This window comes from Mirounga leonina, unplaced genomic scaffold (assembly GCF_011800145.1).
Source record: "Mirounga leonina isolate KUSES-001 unplaced genomic scaffold, KU_Mleo_1.0 Mir_488, whole genome shotgun sequence".
In the NCBI taxonomy this organism is placed as follows: Eukaryota; Metazoa; Chordata; class Mammalia; order Carnivora; family Phocidae; genus Mirounga; species Mirounga leonina.
Window position 1 is genome coordinate 1,481,935 of NW_023270777.1, and position 17,348 is coordinate 1,499,282.

The 17,348-nt window shown below is 58.5% G+C and overlaps 1 protein-coding gene across 7 annotated transcripts; it reads right to left on the minus strand.

Annotated features, from left to right (window-relative positions):
- Positions 1-1,602: 1,602 nt before the first annotated feature.
- Positions 1,603-17,342, minus strand: ZFP3 (ZFP3 zinc finger protein). Of its 7 annotated transcripts, none has more exons than XR_004676352.1 (3): positions 17,152-17,342; positions 6,243-6,332; positions 1,603-2,460 (listed from the first exon to the last, which is right to left on the minus strand). XR_004676352.1 is itself a non-coding variant. In XM_034989366.1 (3 exons), exon 3 carries the CDS (start codon positions 11,600-11,602, stop codon positions 10,079-10,081), a length of 1,524 nt encoding a protein of 507 aa, XP_034845257.1. In that variant the 5' UTR covers positions 11,603-11,610; positions 16,679-16,785; positions 17,152-17,342; the 3' UTR covers positions 8,893-10,078. The 7 variants fall into 7 exon arrangements, 3 of the variants coding, with proteins under 3 accessions (XP_034845257.1, XP_034845256.1, XP_034845255.1); XR_004676351.1 differs by lacking the exon at positions 17,152-17,342 and adding an exon at positions 16,679-17,132; XM_034989366.1 differs by lacking the exons at positions 1,603-2,460; positions 6,243-6,332 and adding exons at positions 8,893-11,610; positions 16,679-16,785.
- Positions 17,343-17,348: the final 6 nt, after the last annotated feature.

Here is a 17,348-nt window from a genome sequence, read left to right on the forward strand (position 1 = left end):
GAGGCTGCCTCTCCCGTGCGCTGGAATCCGTCACTGCAAACGTCACTGGAAACAGGCAGCTTACATCACACCGAGTGCGGCTCGCGTCTGGGCTCTGATACTGGAAGCTAGTGACTTCCTGTGGGCCCCGGGGACATTTTTTCTCCTGCTGTGTTTTGTTTTCTTTCTTAGCCTTTGTCTAGTATCGTGGAAAGCACCATACGTATCTGTCCACCAGACTGCAAGTCTCTCAAAGGCATGACTCTTAGTGGAACAGGATCCTAGAGACGGATGGAGGGATGGAGAAGAAGGGATTGCAGGGTTTGGCTCCTTGGCGAAGCTGAGTGTGTTCAGTGAGCGCGGAAAACAGAATGCTTTTTCTTATGCTGCAGGGTGCCCCTGAAAGCCTGCCGCGGGTGTGGGCCTTCTCCGGAGCGAGTCCAGGCTAGGATGGCTGTACCACGGGCAGCAGCTAGAACTCTGGTCCACGGCGCACACAGGATCAAGGGACGATTATGGAGATGGCGCCAGAGCAAGAGACGTGGGAGTTCGAGACTGGGCTACAAGGGAACCACTCTCTGGGTCCAGAGATCTCCCGCCCGCGGTTCAGGCAGCTCTGCTCCCAGGAGACTCGGGGTCCCCTGGAGCCCCTGAGCCAACTGTGGGTGCTCTGCTGAGTGGCTGAGGCCCGAGAGGCACACGGAGGAGCAGATCCTGACCGTCCTGCCCGAGACGCACAGAAAGAGCCGTGGGAGGGGAAGGCACCTGGGGCATCCAGCTCCAGCCCAAGCGGACCCAGCCTTTGCCAGAGCATGGTGGGGAGCCGGACTTGGGAGGGAGAGGAGGAGGGAGTATAAAGGGCACATAGTAGGTGCTCAGAAGTTGGCTGTCATCACTCTGAAAGACTTAGGCTGCTTGGTCACCTCTACAGTGAGGACGGAGAATGATAAACTGCCTCACAGTGGGGCCCTAAAGATGAAATAAAGCTTCTATCACCTCTGGCTCCGAAGCCTCGCCACCCACCTCCCCAGCTTCAGGGAGCCCTCACACACCCCCAGGAAATCCTTCATTCCCGTCCTGCCTCCTTAGGCCCACTGCTCTCCACTCCTAGTTCATCACTCCCTGAGCTAGAGGCCAGCCTTCAGATCCTTTCTCTTTTGACTTCCCCAGGCCTCCCAAAACAGACTCTTTAAGCTATCAAGCCATTCCGGTGTGAGATACAGCCTACAGTTACCTTTATCTGCTGCCCGCGCCCCTGCTAGAAACGAGGATGTCAGCACTTAGCTCCTGCCCATCTCTTCCTTCCCTGCCTGAGTCATCCCCATACACATCCTCCCCTCCCTGCCTGGGGCAGAGCCTAGACCAGAGCCTCAGGAACCAAGGGAACGTCGCGGTGATGTGTTGCTCATCAAGAAGATTCCATTTCATAACTTGGTTGTGCATCACAACCCCCCCATCAAACGGAAGCATTTGACAGCTCTTAGCAACAAACGGGGGGAAACTAGAAATGGAGGTTGATCTTAGAGTCTATTCAGAAGTATGTTCTTAGCCCCCAGCATTCCTTGCCTTTATTCCAGAATTTTTCTTTTTTTTTTTTTTTTTGTCTCTTTTACTTCTGTTTACTAAATCTCTACTCATTTATCAACTGGGAGGAAGCTTGTGCTGGGGGCTCGCAGATGGGGGGGGGCAGTGGATGAAGCAGGAGCCCCTCCCCATCCTACCTGCCCGCTGCCAACAGAGAAGGGCAGCCCCTTCCCTCCCACGGAGGCAGACTGGCTGCGTGGGATGGAGCACCCTGCCTCGTGGTCAGCAGAGAGGCGGGGAGGAAAGGGAGGTGTGTTCACAGGCCCGGCCACCAAGGTCTCCCTGCACGTCCCCTGGGCTGATGCAGGCTTCTGGCGTAGCTCCTCCCCTGCCCCGTCCCGCGGCCCCTGTTCTCTCACCCAGATGTTCCCCAGGGCGCCCCCCAACACTCCATCTAGAGGTCTGTTCCCCCAGGACTGCAACCTAAGAAAACCAGGCGTCAAATAAGCAGAGTAAAGAGATGTTGGCGGGGGCAGTGGGAGGCCCACACTGCGCTATCAGCCTGGGGATGGGGAGAGGGGGCAGACGGGAAGGACAGGACGGGGCAGGAGGAGAGAACGGAGGAATGCCCAGGAGCTCCTGGGCTGCAGCAGAGGGCCTGGGGCTGAGGGACTCCATCAGCCTGGGAGCCTCGTTTGCCTCCCCTGGGCACCTGCAAAGTAATGAAGCAGTTTTCCACAGTCACGTCTAACCTTAAGAAATAGGCTTTATAGGGGCGCCTGGGGGCTCGGTCGGTGGAGCGGCCGACTCTTGATTTCGGCTGAGGTCGTGATCTCAGGGTCGTGAGATCGAGCCCCAGGTCGGGCTCCGTGCCCAGTGGGGAGTCCGCTGGAGATTCTCCTTCTCGCTCTGTCCCTCCCACCGCGTGCACGCTCTCTCTCTCTAAAGTAAACAAATCTTAAAAAAAGAAAAGAAAAGAAAAGAAACAGGCTTGCTTTATATTGCTATGTTACGGATGAAGAGACGAAGAGGTTCACTAGTTTGTCCAAGGTCACGTGATGCATCCGAGGCAGAGCCAAGATCTGAACCTAAGTGTGACTTCCAACCCTGTGCCCACACAGCTCCTTGTTTGCTCAACAAAACTGCAAGGAGGAGGAGGAGGAAGCGGGGCTTTTCGCATTCCTGACTTGAAGTGTGGGGCAGGGGGAGCCAGACTCTGCAGACGGGTGGGGACTTGGTCCCTGAGACCTGCCCGCCAACGCTGCCTGGGGAGCAACACAGAATTAAGTTCCTTCTGTCCCGACTACAGAACAGAACAATGAGAAATGATGGCCTTTCTTTCAAACGTGAAAACTGCTCCCTCACCCACAAAATCGGCATAAACGAACGCCTTATAGAGCAGACGAGCACATCTCTGTACACAGACAGGACTAACGCTTCTGGCCGTGAAGGAGTCACGAGGACTGGATTTACCATCCCCCCCGTCCCAGCCAACTAAGAAGCCAGACAGAACAGTGGACAACAGGGGTGCCGGGCAGGGTGCCCCGAGGGAAGAGGGACAGGTGAGGTAAGAGCCAGGATGGGCCCGGCTGAAGGGACGGAGCTGAGCGTCGCAGAGGAGAGAGCCAGCTGACCCCGGGCCTCACACACACGTGCTGGCGCCATGTCCCCCACCCGGAGCCAGGGACAGAACCCGTGGGAGGCACGGGCAGCGTTCCTGGAGCTCACACAGGTCTGGGAATGGCTGGAGCGGAGAACCCTTGCCGTGGGCACGCACCCCGCAGAGCCGCACAAGGGTCTTACTGCAGGGACCTGGGCCTCAAGGCTGCTCAGTCCCACCAACCAAGTGGGAAACGGAGCCTCAGGAGAACCAAACTGTTTCCAAGTACCTTACTGGCATCCCAGTTCAAAGCTCAAAAATATTGAAAGGAATTAAAAAACAACAACAACAACAACAACATAAAATTTACAATGTCTAGGATGCTGCCAAAACTTCAAGGCAGGGCTGCCTGGGTGGCTCAGTCATTAAGCGTCTGCCTTCGGCCCAGGTCACGATCTCAGGGTCCTGGGATCGAGCCCCACATCGGGCTCCCTGCTCAGCGGGGAGTCTGCTTCTCCCTCTGCCTCTGCTCCTCCCCCCTGCTCGCGTTCTCTCTCTCAAATAAATAGATAAAAATCTTTTTTAAAAAAGACATAAACTGAATTCTAGAATTAAAATTACAATGTCTGAGATGAGAAATGGGGATAGAAACTACCAAAATACCTAAAAAAAAAGAAAAGAAAACAACAAAGATGAACAGGGCATCAGCGAGCCGTGGGACACCGTCAATCACTGGAGGATACGTGTGGTTAGAGTCCCAGGGGAAAGAGGAGGAAAGCGGAAAAACACTTGAAGCAATGGGCGCTGACGGTTTCTAAATCCGATGGAAAGTATCGACCCACGGGTGGAAGGAGTGTGGACAAACACCGGGTGTGTATGGAAGAAACATACAGCAACACACTATCAAAATCAGACCGGCTGAAAGCGGTCATGAGTACCCATAATCGGCTGTGCTGTGGAATTTCATCTCAGAAACGAGGACTAAAACTGGTAAGTGGAAGGAAGTGCTAGCTTACTGGGGAGTCTGAGGACTGAGCACCCTCACGGGGGAATGTGTGCGGGGAGAGCCTTCCGTGACCTCCGAACGCATCACCTTCGCCACTTCCCGGTAAACGCACTGGGGAGACTTGGCAAAGACCCGGTGTGAGAATGGGAGCCCACGTCCGCTCACAGGGCTGCTCGGCAGCTCACGTAGATGCAATAATGTGCGTTAACGACCGGTGCAGGGCGAAGGCGCGACCTGCACTCTCCTCGAGCTCAAGCGCCAGGGAGAAGGCACCCCTAACCTGGGGCAAATCAGAAGACGGACCACGGGTAAAGGAGAGAACGACACTGCATTACGGGGCGCCTACTACGTACCAGGTGACGGGCTCTCAGGTGCGTGGTTCTATATTCTCTATCTGCAGACGCTGTCCCCACTTCCCGGATGAGGACACGGGAACCCCAGGACAGACCGAGGTAATCCCGTCCACGCTGAATTCCGAAGAGGCCGCGGGCGCCTGGGGGTCAGCACAGACTGGCCGCCCTGGCTGTCGGTCCACTGTGAGGACTAACGGCTCCTTCTCCCTCAACTCATTTGCATTTCCTGCAGCGCCCGAGCCAACGTGGTGCGAACAAGAGGGAAGGAGCAGGGGTGGGAGCCCATCCCGAGCCCGGAGGACACACATGGTTCGTCTCGCGGTACAGACTAGGTAAGCACAAGCCGCCCAGGGCCAGTGTTGAGGGTAACCCTGAGCAGATGAGAGCACAAGCCCGTGAGGCCGAGGAAGGGGCACCACGAGAGCACGGAGTCCCAGCAGACACGTCGGCCGCCGGCTCCCATGCAGCAACAGCGTGTCCAGGAAGACGGAAGTAACGTGTAAAACAGGAAGGAACGCGATAAAGCGGCAAAGGCTGTGATGAGAGAGAGACTCTGAGGGCGGCCCGGGTGAGATCTGCTCTGTTCTCTCTCCCGGTGATGAAAGTGGCAGGTGTCCGGGCTCCCGGGGCCGCTCGTACTCGCGTAAATGCGTCATGGGTCAGCTGCCGCAGCCACAGAAAGCCTCCTCCCTGTCCCCCGTCACATGAAGGGACGCCACGGGGGACAAAACTCTCACGCCACCAGCATCCTTTGGGGGGACAGAGGGTTTGCACAGAGAGATGAAGGGCAGCAAGGTATCACGACGCTCCCCTCACCTCCTGGGGCTCACCCTCTGTGGCCTCGTTTGTGGGGACCACTCATTTCTTCACTTCGGGGTGGCAGCCCTGGCCTGATACCCTTCGTTCTGCAGCCCATCGGCCAGGGCAAGACCCAGAGCTGCCACAGAGGGCGTGTGTGGTCCGCTGACCCCAGGGAGGGGGAGGAGAGAAAAGGCTTTAGGTCAGAACAAGGGTCCTGCAGTCGGTCCAGCCCCGGATGGCCGCGCACGGTGGACGCCCCGTGATGCGGAAGGTGTCAAGACCAGAGGTTCCTCCACACTGGTATTCAGAGGGCCTCCCCGGTGCGACGTGTCTAGGGCCTCCCCCCGTGTGACCGTCTCCCACGCGCAGCACCTCCAAGCTCCACTCAAGACCTCCCAGGTCTTCCTCACACCCACTGCAGCCCAGGGACTCCCGACTTGGGACTGGAATGTGGATTATAGGCCCCCTTCCTGTGCCCCCCGCAGTCCAGTTTGAAGAGTGCCCCACAAGCAGCAGATCAAGGGTGCAGACGCACTCTGCTCCCTCCTTGGTGATCTCTGGGGTCGTCTGCCCAGGAGCCGGCCCAGACCTTACCCATCCGACGCATAACCAACCTCCCTCTATGCGGAAGGCCCCACACGGTCAATCCCCATGCCGGCCCTCACACGTCCACACCGGCCTTCCCGCCCACAGCCTCGGATGACAGGGCCTTCTTCCTAAAGCCAGCCCTGCCTTCCCCACCTGAGTCTATCCGTTCCCACCGCACGCGAGACGAAATCCAAGTTCGTTATTAAACACTGTGTGAAGGGGCCTGGATGGCAGCCGGGAGCATCTGCGGGGCTGCTGAATAAAGCCCACCCCAGGATGCGGAAAACGGACAGCCGAGCCTCCGGGTGGGAGTTGGCTGTGTGCCCAGCACCCCGACCCCACTGCTCCCCGGGACCCCACGGGCCAGGGCTGCACTCGGTGGGGCTCCTACCTCATGGTCCCAGAGGAAAGGTGGCGGCCGGGCACAGGTGGTGGCTCTGGAGACGTGCCGGGTGCCGGGGGCGAGTCTGGTCCACACGGCCTGCAAAGCGTGTTACAAACAAGGACACATGAGCGTTCTGTCCACACCACAGGGGAGGCTGGAGACGAGGGTGCGGGGGGGGCCTGAGGCTCGTGGAGGGGCTTCACCTGCCCGCCGGCCGCCCCCAGCCCTCCTCCCCTCTCAGAGCTCCGGGCGCCTTTTGGGGGCACCGCCCGCCACTGGACTGCTCAAGTCCCCAGCAGTCTCCTAGCGCTTAGACCCACCCCCTCTGTTCGGGGGGGCCCCCAGGGTCGGTACACAGGTGCTAACAGGTTTGGGGGCACTCAGCAAGTGCTGGGCGACTGGGGCTCCGGCTCCCTCCACCGTCAGGGGCGCCCCGAGGCAGGTCCTTTGGACAGTTTCATCCCCAAAGCTGAGGCCCCGGATGAGGGAGTAGTGATTGCGGCTTTCTGGGTTAATGTTTTTCAAAGGTCAAAGTTGGCTTTCAGGGGCAAGGTAAAGGACTACAGAGGTCCAAGGATGGGTTTCAGGTGGCCCGTGAGTCCCCTGGGGTCCCGTGCACGTTCTTCTAGGCAGAGCCTTCCAGAGTCTCAAGACCCCTGACCTCACAAGCTCAGGGACCCGCCTTAGATCAGGAGTCACCTAGAAGAACATGTAACGAGTCTGACAGTAATAACAACTGCAAACGCTGGCCCTGAAATCTCAGTAGTAAGGCTTTTAAAAAAAAAGTTGGACCATCCAGATGATCCGGAACATTACCTTGTTAATCATGAAAAACATGGATGTGTGTATAGAGATCATTTATGACCAATGAACGGAATCGGTAACACGGGCCCCGTTGTGAACGATAAAGGATCTCACCAAGCCAAGCAGAGGGTGGAGGACAGAGTGAAGTTTCTGCAAAAGCAGGAGCACAGAGCAGGTGGCTGTGGCCCTGGGGGGAGGGTGCCCCTCAGGGACGGGGATGACACTGGCCTAGGAGGGTCACATGAAGACACCGTGGAACAACGTATTTGGCGTCAAGTGAGTAAAACTGTAAGGACACACAATTTACCAAACGTGTCAGGACACCAGTAAAACGGAAAGGATGAGAATGTATACCAACGGAGCTAAAAATCCTCAAGGGTTATTTCTGGGCATTTAGGGAGGTCTTTGAGATTGTGAGGCCTGGTTTTCAAAGCTCCAACCCTAAGAAAATTCGGGCTTCTGGGATGCCTGGGTGGCTCAGTCGGTTAAGCGGCTGCCTTCGGCCCGGTTCATGATCCCAGGGTCCTGGGATCAAGTCCCACATCAGGCTCCTTGCTCAACAGGGAGCCTGCTTCTCCCTCTCTCTCCCTCTGCTTGTGCTCTGTCAAATAAATAAAATCTTAATAAAAAAAAAAAAAGAAAATTCATGCTTCTTTTCCTCGATGGACTCCTACTGGCATGAACGTATGGCTACCACTCACAACAACGGGGCAGATTTCGAGTCCCAAGTCGGCGGAGAGGACGGGAGGCCGACAGAAGGGAAGGTCCGAGTCTCCCTGAGATGAGTGGGTGCGAGGCGGACGTGGGCAGGGAGCGAAGTTATGGGCTGTGCGCATAGCGTGGGCATCAAGGTGGAGAGACTCGTTCACCAGAATTCCTCCTGGGAAACACGGACTCTTCTTGGGCCGAGAGGAGACCTCCCCTCTTTACGCATATGCTCAAGTACAACAACCGAAGTGGGTCACTGTTGCCTTCCCGTGTTCCAGGGAGTGGGCTGCTGAGGGAGGGCCTTTTCTCCTTCCGCGCAGTGGCCACAGCCCGGGTGGGGCCGGTGGGGAGGGGCTGGGCCTTGCTGAGGTGGCTGAACCTGAGGTGGGGGGAGCAGGGAGAGAGAGCTAAACCAGCCGTGGTTTGGCCAACAAGGGACGTGGGAGGACGTACAATGTGCACGCCCTTCTCCCCTGGGAGAAGCACCTGGGCGCGTCTGTGGGAGCGGACTCTTGGGCGTGAGCTTAAACAGGGGCCGAGTCTCTGTCGGGGCCAGGGGTGAGTGTGGACATCAAACACGTGAACACAGGACCAGGGGTTGGAGGGATGGGTGCTATCCAGGCTTCACAGGACAGAGACACGGTCAGGAGCATTTTTCGGCTTGAACCTGAGCAGCGAGTAAGAGAGCACGCTGCACCTGTCATCCCCGTAAGGACGGGGGAAGTTGGAGAATCCCTCCTGCTCGGGGCCTGACCGCCAGACACCAGAGGAGGGACGGAGGGTGGGGGGCTGTGCGGCGTGCTGTTCGCTTGTACGGCCTTTTCTCAAGGAAGGGTCTGAGCTGGGGGAGCACACTGGGGCTCAGAGTAAACCCACATAATGGGTTTTGGCTGTGAGTGGTGGTTTCCAAGGACACGATTTAAATCCATGACATTCAGATCCACGTAGTAAAAACACCAACGTGCACAGGGTTTCACACATGGCAGCCGTGAGCCCGCCTGTCCACGGCACAGCACGGGGCCCGGGAGCTCGGACAAGCCCCCGAACGTCCCCCCGCTCCTGGTCTTCGACATCGGCGCAGGGACACCCACACCCACCCGGTCAGCCGATGCACAACTCTGTGAATTAAAGATCATTCAACGAACACGGAGAACAGGTGGATTTTATGGTACGCACGTGGTCCCACTCCAGCCGCTTACAGGGGCCCCACATCAGAGACACAGTGAAAATAAGCACGGAGAGGGTCTGGTGCTGGGCCTGGCACAGCAAACACTCGGGAACACTAGGGGTCAGTAATCGCGTCACAAAGAAGAGATTAAACAACAGAGCACTGAGCACGTGTCACGTTAGATCTAAGAAGTCCACAACCGCGGGGCTGGTCGGACCCTGGAGCTCACGGAGTTCAACCCCCTCCTCTCAGGGCCGCGCGCGAGGAGCAGCGCCAGCCTGCTGGGGCCGGCCGCCTCCCGGTGCCCCAGACACGCGGACGCGTGGACGCCCGAGGAGAGAACACAGCGCTCGGGGGAGGAGGCGAGGGGGCTGCCGGGCTGCGGGGCGAGGCCCAGCGAGGGCCCAGGCACCTGCTGGTGGTGAGGCCGCACAGTCCCTCTGCTACCTGCTGACGCACGACCCAGCAGGGCGTCCGTCCGTCCGTCCGTCCGCGCAGCGCCCCTGCGGGGCACAGCTGCCCACGGGCTGCTCTCTGCAAGCCCCCCGCCTGGCCCACCAGCCCCTTGGGACGCTCAGGGCCTCGCTCGCCATCCTGGAAGCGGCCTGTCATCTCCTCCGTCCTGCACCCTCTGCGGGGGGACGAGGAGGCCTCGCGGGAGGGGGTCCCCAAGCTTCCCGGCTTCAGCAATCATCTAAGGAACCTCGGTAGCACGTCTGCAAGGTGTCGAAGCTAAGAGAAGCTCGATCAAGGGTCCTGGTGCGACACCGTGGCTGGGAAGACGGGAGTGTGTCCTCCGCCACAACCTCCTAACCTTCCACGAGTCAGCGCTGTCACCCTTGGGAGGTGGCGGGCCACGTGTCTCCACGGTTCCCGAGAACTAATGATCTGGGCTACGTGGCTGGTAGAGACCCCGGAAGTGAGGGGATCCGCTCGGGGAGCGCGGAGGGAGTGCGAAAGGGGACAGAGGAAACATGAAGGCCTGAAACAGCTTTTACGATTTAACTCGGGACCCCGAAACTTCTCTGTGAACCGTTCACAAAAGCACCTCCTCGTTTTTGGCCGCTGCGCTCGAAGTCGGTGGGAGGAGGACGTGTGTCCCCTCGTGGGGTCCGCAGACCTGGGCGCGGCTGGTCGGGCTGGGGCGCGTCGTCCAGGGTGATCACTCCGCGCAGTGGACGCTCTGGTGCCGGAGGAGGTGGGAGCTCCTGCTGAAGGTCTTCCGGCACTCCTGGCACTCGTAGGGCTTCTCGCCCGTGTGCGTCCTCTGGTGGAGGACAAGCTGGGAATGCTGGCCGAAGGCTTTCTCGCACTCAGTACACTCATACGGCTTCTCCCCGACGTGAATCTTCTGGTGGAGGAGCAGCTCCGAGCTGTCCCAGAAGGTTCTTGCACAGTCGCCGCACTGGTGAGGCTTCTCCCCCGTGTGGATCCTCTGGTGGACCGTGAGGTGGGAGGTCCGCCTGAAGGCCTTCCCACACTCAAAGCACTCGTAGGGCTTCTCGCCGGTGTGGATCCTCTCGTGCCTCAGAAGCTCCGAGTTCCCCCGGAAGGCCTTCCCACACTCCTTGCACACGTAGGGCTTCTCGCCGGTGTGGATCCGAATGTGCCTGATGATCTCTGAGTTCTGGCCGAACGTCTTCCCACACTCGTTGCACTCGTAGGGCTTGTCCCCCGTGTGGATTCTCTGGTGGCGGATCAGCTCCGAGCTCTGGCCGAAGCCCTTCCCGCACTCGTTACACAGGTAGGGCTTCTCTCCGGTGTGGATTTTCTGGTGCCGGATGAGGCCCGAGCTGTGCTTGAAGGCTTTGCCGCACTCGAGGCATTCGTGGTACCGCTCCTCCGTGTGGATGCGCTGGTGCTGGATGAGCTGAGAGCTCACCCGGAAGGTCTTCCCGCACTCGTTGCACTCATACGGCTTCTCCCCGGTGTGGATCCTCTGGTGCAGAATGAGCGCCGAGTTCTGGCTGAAGGCCTTGCCACACTCCTCACACTTGTATGGCCGCTCCCCGGTGTGGATCCTGTGATGGTGGATGAGGTGTGAGCTCTGGATGAAGGCCTTGCCGCACTCGCGGCAGGCGAAGGGCTTCTCCCCGGCGTGGATCCTCAGGTGCCTCCGCAGGCTGGAGTTGGTCCCAAACGTCTTCCCGCACTCTTTGCACTCGAAGGGCTTCTCTCCGCTGTGGACCCGCAGATGCTGGATGAGGTGTGAGTTCTGATTAAAGGCCTTCCCGCACTCTGTGCATGTATGAGGCTTTTCTCCCACAGGACTTCTCCGGGCCTTGTGAGACTCTGAGTTCTCCACAGGGTTGTGGCGGGAGGCGGCGCAGGCGCGGACGGGCGCGGCTGGGGGCTCAGCCGGGGGCTCGGCCGGAGACGTGAGCGGGTGCGGGCCGGGGCTGCAGACGCACTCGCTCTCGTCGCTGTCCCCAGACTTCTCGCCCGACGGTGACCTCTTACAGGCGATCAGCCCCGACGCCAGGCCTCTCCCCCGAGGAGACGCCTGCTGCGCGCGCTCGTCTGAGGACGCTCTCGAGTGCCTCTCCACCGCGTCTTCTGCCCGGGCGCCTCCAAACTCCCGGCCCTGGCAAACCACCTTGGGAAGTTTCTGTGACGCTGCCACGCGTGGCTCGGCTTCCTCTGAAACTTCTTCCTTGGGGATTGCCTCCGCGTGCTCAGTCCCCATCTCACAATCTGAAATGAGAGAGGGCAGGCGCGTGAAGTGGCTGCAGCGCACGTGACCGACGCGAAAGCTAGGGCGGCTGGAGCAGCCCTGGGGTCTGGTGAGAGGACGGGACGCTGCCCAAGAAAGGGGCCTGGGGCACGGTGGGCACGCCAAACGGAGAGCGGCCCCTGACAGAAGCGCGACACGAATCTTCAGAGGGAGAGATTTCAGGAGAGAGACGCTCACAAAAGCTCCGTAATTCTAGCGGTGAGCTGGCGGGGGACCTGGGCTTGGCAAGGAGAGTGGGAACACAGGGTCCACCACGGAAAGGCTGGGAGAAGCAGCAAAGACGGCACACTGATCGCAAGAGAGAGGGACCCTCCCTGGTGCAGGCCCACGGCGCTCACCAGGATACAGGTCGGGGCCGTATCCACAGGGCTGACCATCCAGAGGGTCCCACGGCTGGGCCAGAACGAGACCCACAAGAGAAGTCAGTCCTCTTGACTCCCTTCCATCTGGACGAAGTTGTTCTAGCTTCATTTCCTCCAGGTGGCCGGCGAGCCGTATCCACGCCTGCGCTTCCCTCCCCCACGGATGCAAACGCTGCCCGCACCACGGTGATGCTCTGAGTCGGGCTCAGCCTCTAGACTCCCTTCGGTTCCACGGCCCCGTTCCTGCCCTGGGACCACAGCTTCGGCCCACCGTGGCTTTCCTCAGATCTTTACTATGTGAGAGGAAGTTCTTGCTCTGTCTTTTTCAAATACTTCCTGTCGATGCTCGTATTTCTCCAAGTAAGTTTATCATTTTGTAAAATGTCCGAACGTATCCTGATGCTGTTACATCCGTGACATCTCTGTATGTCTTTCCTCTTAGTGAGCTTTCTATTTTCTAAGCAGCTATTGTTTTTATATGTAGCTATGTTAACTATTTTTACAGACTGATTTTATAAACGGTCTCTTTATAGAATTTTCTTAATACTTTTCTTAGATCTTAAAGCCTATACTTTTTTAAACTCCTAAAAGGCTGTGGCAGAAGTTTTAGTTGTTACCCGATATCCATCCTTCCACACCGCATCAGCAACAGAATAATGAATTTATTTACTGTAGCAAGGAACCTGGCTAAAGGGCGCCTGGGTGGCTCAGCCGTTAAGCGTCTGCCTTCGGCTCAGGTCATGATCCCAGGGTCCTGGGATCGAGCCCGCATCGGGCTCCCTCCTCCGTGGGAAGCCTGCTTCTCCCTCTCCCACTCCCCCTGCTTGTGTTCCTGCTCTAGCTATCTCTCTCTCTGTCAAATAAATAAATAAAATCTTTAAAAAAAAAAAAAAAAGGAACCTGGCTAAAGAAGTACATTCCTCAGCTTTCTCTGCAGCTGGGTTTGGCCACATGACCAAACTCTGGCCGGTGAGACAGAAAAATGCAGACGAAGTGTGTGGGATGTCTGGGAAGTCTCCGGAGGGCGAGGGAATGCCTTCACTCTTTTCCATGCTGGGCCTGGGGCGACGGACCGTGAACACAGCAGCGTCCCCTGCAGACCCCAGGATGGGGCCAGAGCTGGAAGGAACCTGGGTCCCTGGCGACTCCATGGAGCTGCCATCCCAGCCCTGGAAGGCCTGCCTCTGGACTTTTTTTTAAAGATTTTATTTATTTATTTGAGAAAGAGACACGAGTGGGTTGGGGGGGCACAGAGGGAGAAGCAGACTCCCTGCTGAGCAGGGAGCCCAATGCGGGGGATGCGGGGCTCAATCCCAGGATGCTGAGATCATGACCTGAGCCAAAGGCAGACGCTCAACCGACTGAGCCACCCAGGTGCCCCTGGACTTTTTCATCTAAAAGAGAAATACGCCTTTGCCTTGCTTAAGCCATTGTGGTTTTCTGTCTTGTTTTTAGGAAGCCAAACTTAGTCCTAACTGGCACGGTGGCCCTGGGGATTTAGCTATCCCCGTCACAGAAGCAGGGCCGATGCTAGGAGAAGGAGCCTGGCCTCCGTCCAGGGCACTGCAGCCAATCTGAGGAATGCGATCCTCGTCCGGTAGCAGTGATCGTTGTGTCAGGTGACCCTCAGGGCGGAAACGGGCAGCAATGGGCCTTTACGGTTTCTGAGCCAAGGAGTGCCACAGTGCGTGGCCAGATGAGCGTTTCTGCGGCCACTTTGCAGGCCGGGACACACCAGGGCAAGGGGCGTGAGCTCTGACCAGGGCAACAGTAGAGGGAATGAAGAGGCAACAGCTGCAGAAACAGTTCAGGGGTCAAACCCTCTGAGCCTTGGCTAGAGCTGCTTGGACCGGACCCGGGGAGAGGAGGAGGGCGGGGTCACGGACGGCGCGCGGATCTCCCCGTATGCAATCAGATGAGCAGGGGGGCCAGAGGCCGGGGGTACGGGAGCAGCAGCTCGGTCAGGACGCGAGAGGACCGTCAACTGTGTCTTGTACAAGACAAGTTTCCAGGCATCCATCCAGAGTATCAAGGAATCAGGTAAAATGTCACAGTCTGAAGCTTACGCCGACCAGGACCAGAGACACAGCCTGCACAGGACACAGCGCAGGTGGTAGGAGGACCGTGGGAGAGCTGCCGGACACGGGGCCAGACACCCAGAAAGCCAAGGCTGACGCGTAAGCTCTGCCGCTATCTTGAGGCCTTCCCTCCAGATCTTCCTGCCTTTCTCCGCCCCGCTCTCCGCCCCAGGAGGCTACGCTCCGCGGCAGACACCCACAGGCCCCCGGCCTCTGGCTCCGGCCATGGGGAGCCCCAGTGGGGGACCAGGAGGAGGGGGAGTCAGGCCGGGGTATTTGCTCCCTTGGTTCCATCCTCCCTTGGTGAGGCTGCCTGGGCTGGCGGTGTCCCTCCACTGAAGGCCGATACTCCTCTCGGGGTGTCTGTCCGAGCGAGTGGTCTCACGCCTCGGGTCTCCTCAGGCCCGGGCTCAACACCCCGCCCACACCTGGATCGTCGGTAATTAGCCTCTTTGCAAGGAAACCTCCCTCGATGATCCTAATTTGAGCAGGCAGCTTCCTGTCTGGACCCTAATGAGAGGGGTGGGAGGAGGAAGGGAAGCCTGCCGACAAGAGAAGGGATGGTCAGTGACCGAGTCACCGGGGCCACGGCACCCAGAATGACCCAGGGCCCCTGGAAAATGCCTACGGGGACAGTCGGGGTCACAGGGGGCCTGTGAGAAGTGGAACGGAAGTGGAGCCAGGTGGTGGCAGACGGATGAACAAATCTGCTGCTTCCAAAGAGTCTGGATGAAAGGTCTAAGGATCTTCCCTGACGGGAGCGCCCGCGACATGTTCGTATTAGAAGGCACGGCACTGGCGGCAGAGGAGAGACAGGTTTGGAGGGAAGGAGAGACGCAATCAGTGAGGAAACGAAGACGCTCATGGGCAGGAGGGCCTGGGGCCGCGTGCGCAGGTAAGGGGAGAGTGGTGATGTCGGGTGACCTCCACAGGACGGAGGTCACCAGCACTACCCACCCCCAGACACCTGGAAGGAGCCTGATCTCCTCACAGGATCCCTGAGTCCCGGAATCTCTGGTGCTCCCCTAAAAAAACCTGCAATCTTCAACTCCCCCCCAGCCTGGGCTCTGACCATCCCATGGAATAAGGGTAGGCCCCCAAAAGCTGGATTTCTCCTTTTCATTGAAATTTTCGCAAATTACAAAGGAGTAAGGATCCACAGCGGGGGATTCAGCTACGCTCTTCATTCGTGGTGCCATCGGAACTGGGAAGTGCAGCCTTAAATAAATGTCTTGCTAACGTTCTTCCACACACCAGTCCCACAGCTGCTACTTTTCGCTCCCTGTCTACTCCCCACCCCCTCCGGTCCCCGTCGCACCCGCATCTCTCCTACAGCTTGCCCACCGTCGGGTGCCTCACCAAGTCAGAATTCACAGAACCGCACGGAAACGCACTTGTCCACGGCACAACAGGGCAAGCGTATCTGCCCCCAACTTCAACACCTGGTTCAAAATTCAAATCCAGAAAGTCTCCCCCAACGAAACGTGACCTCCTCTGACCCTTCTTCCACTTGCCTTCTGCCAGTGACACGACATGAATGTCATTTGTGGAATAATATTGCTGTGTTCCTTTCCGGCAGCTCCTCACGTGCCAGCCAGAGTGGACATCCACTGGGCTGACTTTCCCAGAGGCGCAGGCTCACGTCAGACCTCACGCTCACGGGGAAACACTCCACTCCTCACAGCCTGGATATGGCGGTGGAAGAATGAAGGCGTGAGGGACTTGAGGATGTCAGCCAGGACGCAGTGGAGATGGGAGAGCAGGACAGGAGGCAAATGGAGTGGGGACGGGAGGGAGGCGTGGGGCGCGACCAGATGGAGGTTACAGAGAGGGCGGGGGTGTGGTGAGCACACGGAATCTCGGGGCAGGGATCCCGGAACGTGGCCCCAAGGTTTCATTTTGAAATGCCAAAATTCGTAATACACTCAAAATATCCTTCGCAACTATTCAAATTTATGATGAAACATTTTGGAAGTCGACTGACGCGTAGGTATGGGGATACAAAGCTTCTCAGACCATTTTATGGAGCATTTGAGCAAAGAAGTGGGCAGGGGCCTTGCAGGCTCTGCAGGAGATCTGAGCTCCCCTAAGAGCCCCGGGAGCGAGCCCCAGCTGAGCTAACCCAGACAGCAAGACCACCTCCCTTGCAAGTGACTGTTGAGAACAGCAGGGACTGGTCCAGGAATGGACACACGCCTTCATCTGGGTCAGTGATACTCTGAGCAAGTTCTCTGGGAGCCTCCGGGAATAGTTCCTACCGTCCTGACAGAAGCAGCGGAACAGACTTCTATATGGCGTTGCCGTTTCTCCACCAGCTCGTGGACGACATCAGGGAGAGCTAATAGAAATCGAGGGACCGTGGGGCCACAAGACTCAGTCCCGAAACACTTTCCTGCCTGACTTCCAATTATGAGAGCTTACACACTTGCACGGTTTTAAGCCAGCTTGAGCTGTATTATGTTACGTCCAGACACAAAAGCATCTTAACGGATACCCTTTTCCGTAACTTGTGAAAGGCCAGATCCTACCAAATATTCCGTATCCCGTAGGAGTACAAGGATCTCCTTCTCCCCAGGGTGTTCACTCACACGCAGGGAGGAGGCTCTCTCCCGGTGCTCTGAGCCGCACTTCACTCCCCTCTGCTTCTGTCCTCCAGGTATCATCATGCGGCTTCCTGCTCACGGTCCTCAAACGCCTACAGAATACAAACTCCTCAAGGTGGCTCACGCGCCCTCCGGGCCAGGCCCCTGCGCATCTCCTGGCCCCCGCTCTCCACTGAGCGCTGGAAGCTGCAGTCACGCCCAGGGAGGGTCCCGCGGTCCAAACTCTGGCCCCTCTTCCAGCGTCTTGGCCTTCGGACTACCGCCGCCCAGTCCGTGCGCTTCGCAAGCATCCAGGGGACCGCGCTCGGGCGCACACAGTCCTCTGCTCTTCCTTCCCTGCCCCCGAGGCCCCTCATCCCCCGGCAGGCGCTCCAGGGTACCGTCCGTGCACCCGGTACTCCCCCCACCCCCACCCCCGGGGCCTAGCACATTCCGGGCCCCCGATAAACAGCGCTTACGTGAATCCGTCCCAATGCTCTCTCTACACCACGAGTCTACGGCACCCCTGAGGACCAGCCGGATACCCCATTTGTCTTCGGACCCGAGGAGCCGCGACCGGCGCCCGGCACGCCGCGGAGGGACCGCGGAGCCGGGCCGATCCTCCCACGCCCGCGAACACGCGGATGCCGAGCTCCAGCCCCGAACCGGGCCGCTC

Excerpts from the sequence above, each read along its gene's own strand:
- ZFP3 (XM_034989364.1), bottom strand. The coding sequence starts at position 12,121 with ATGAAGCTAGAACAACTTCGTCCAGATGGAAGGGAGTCAAGAGGACTG. Across the intron at positions 11,611-11,988 it reads CGGCCCCGACCTGTATCCTG|ATTGTGAGATGGGGACTGAG; the intron begins GTGAGCGCCGTG and ends CTCTCATTTCAG.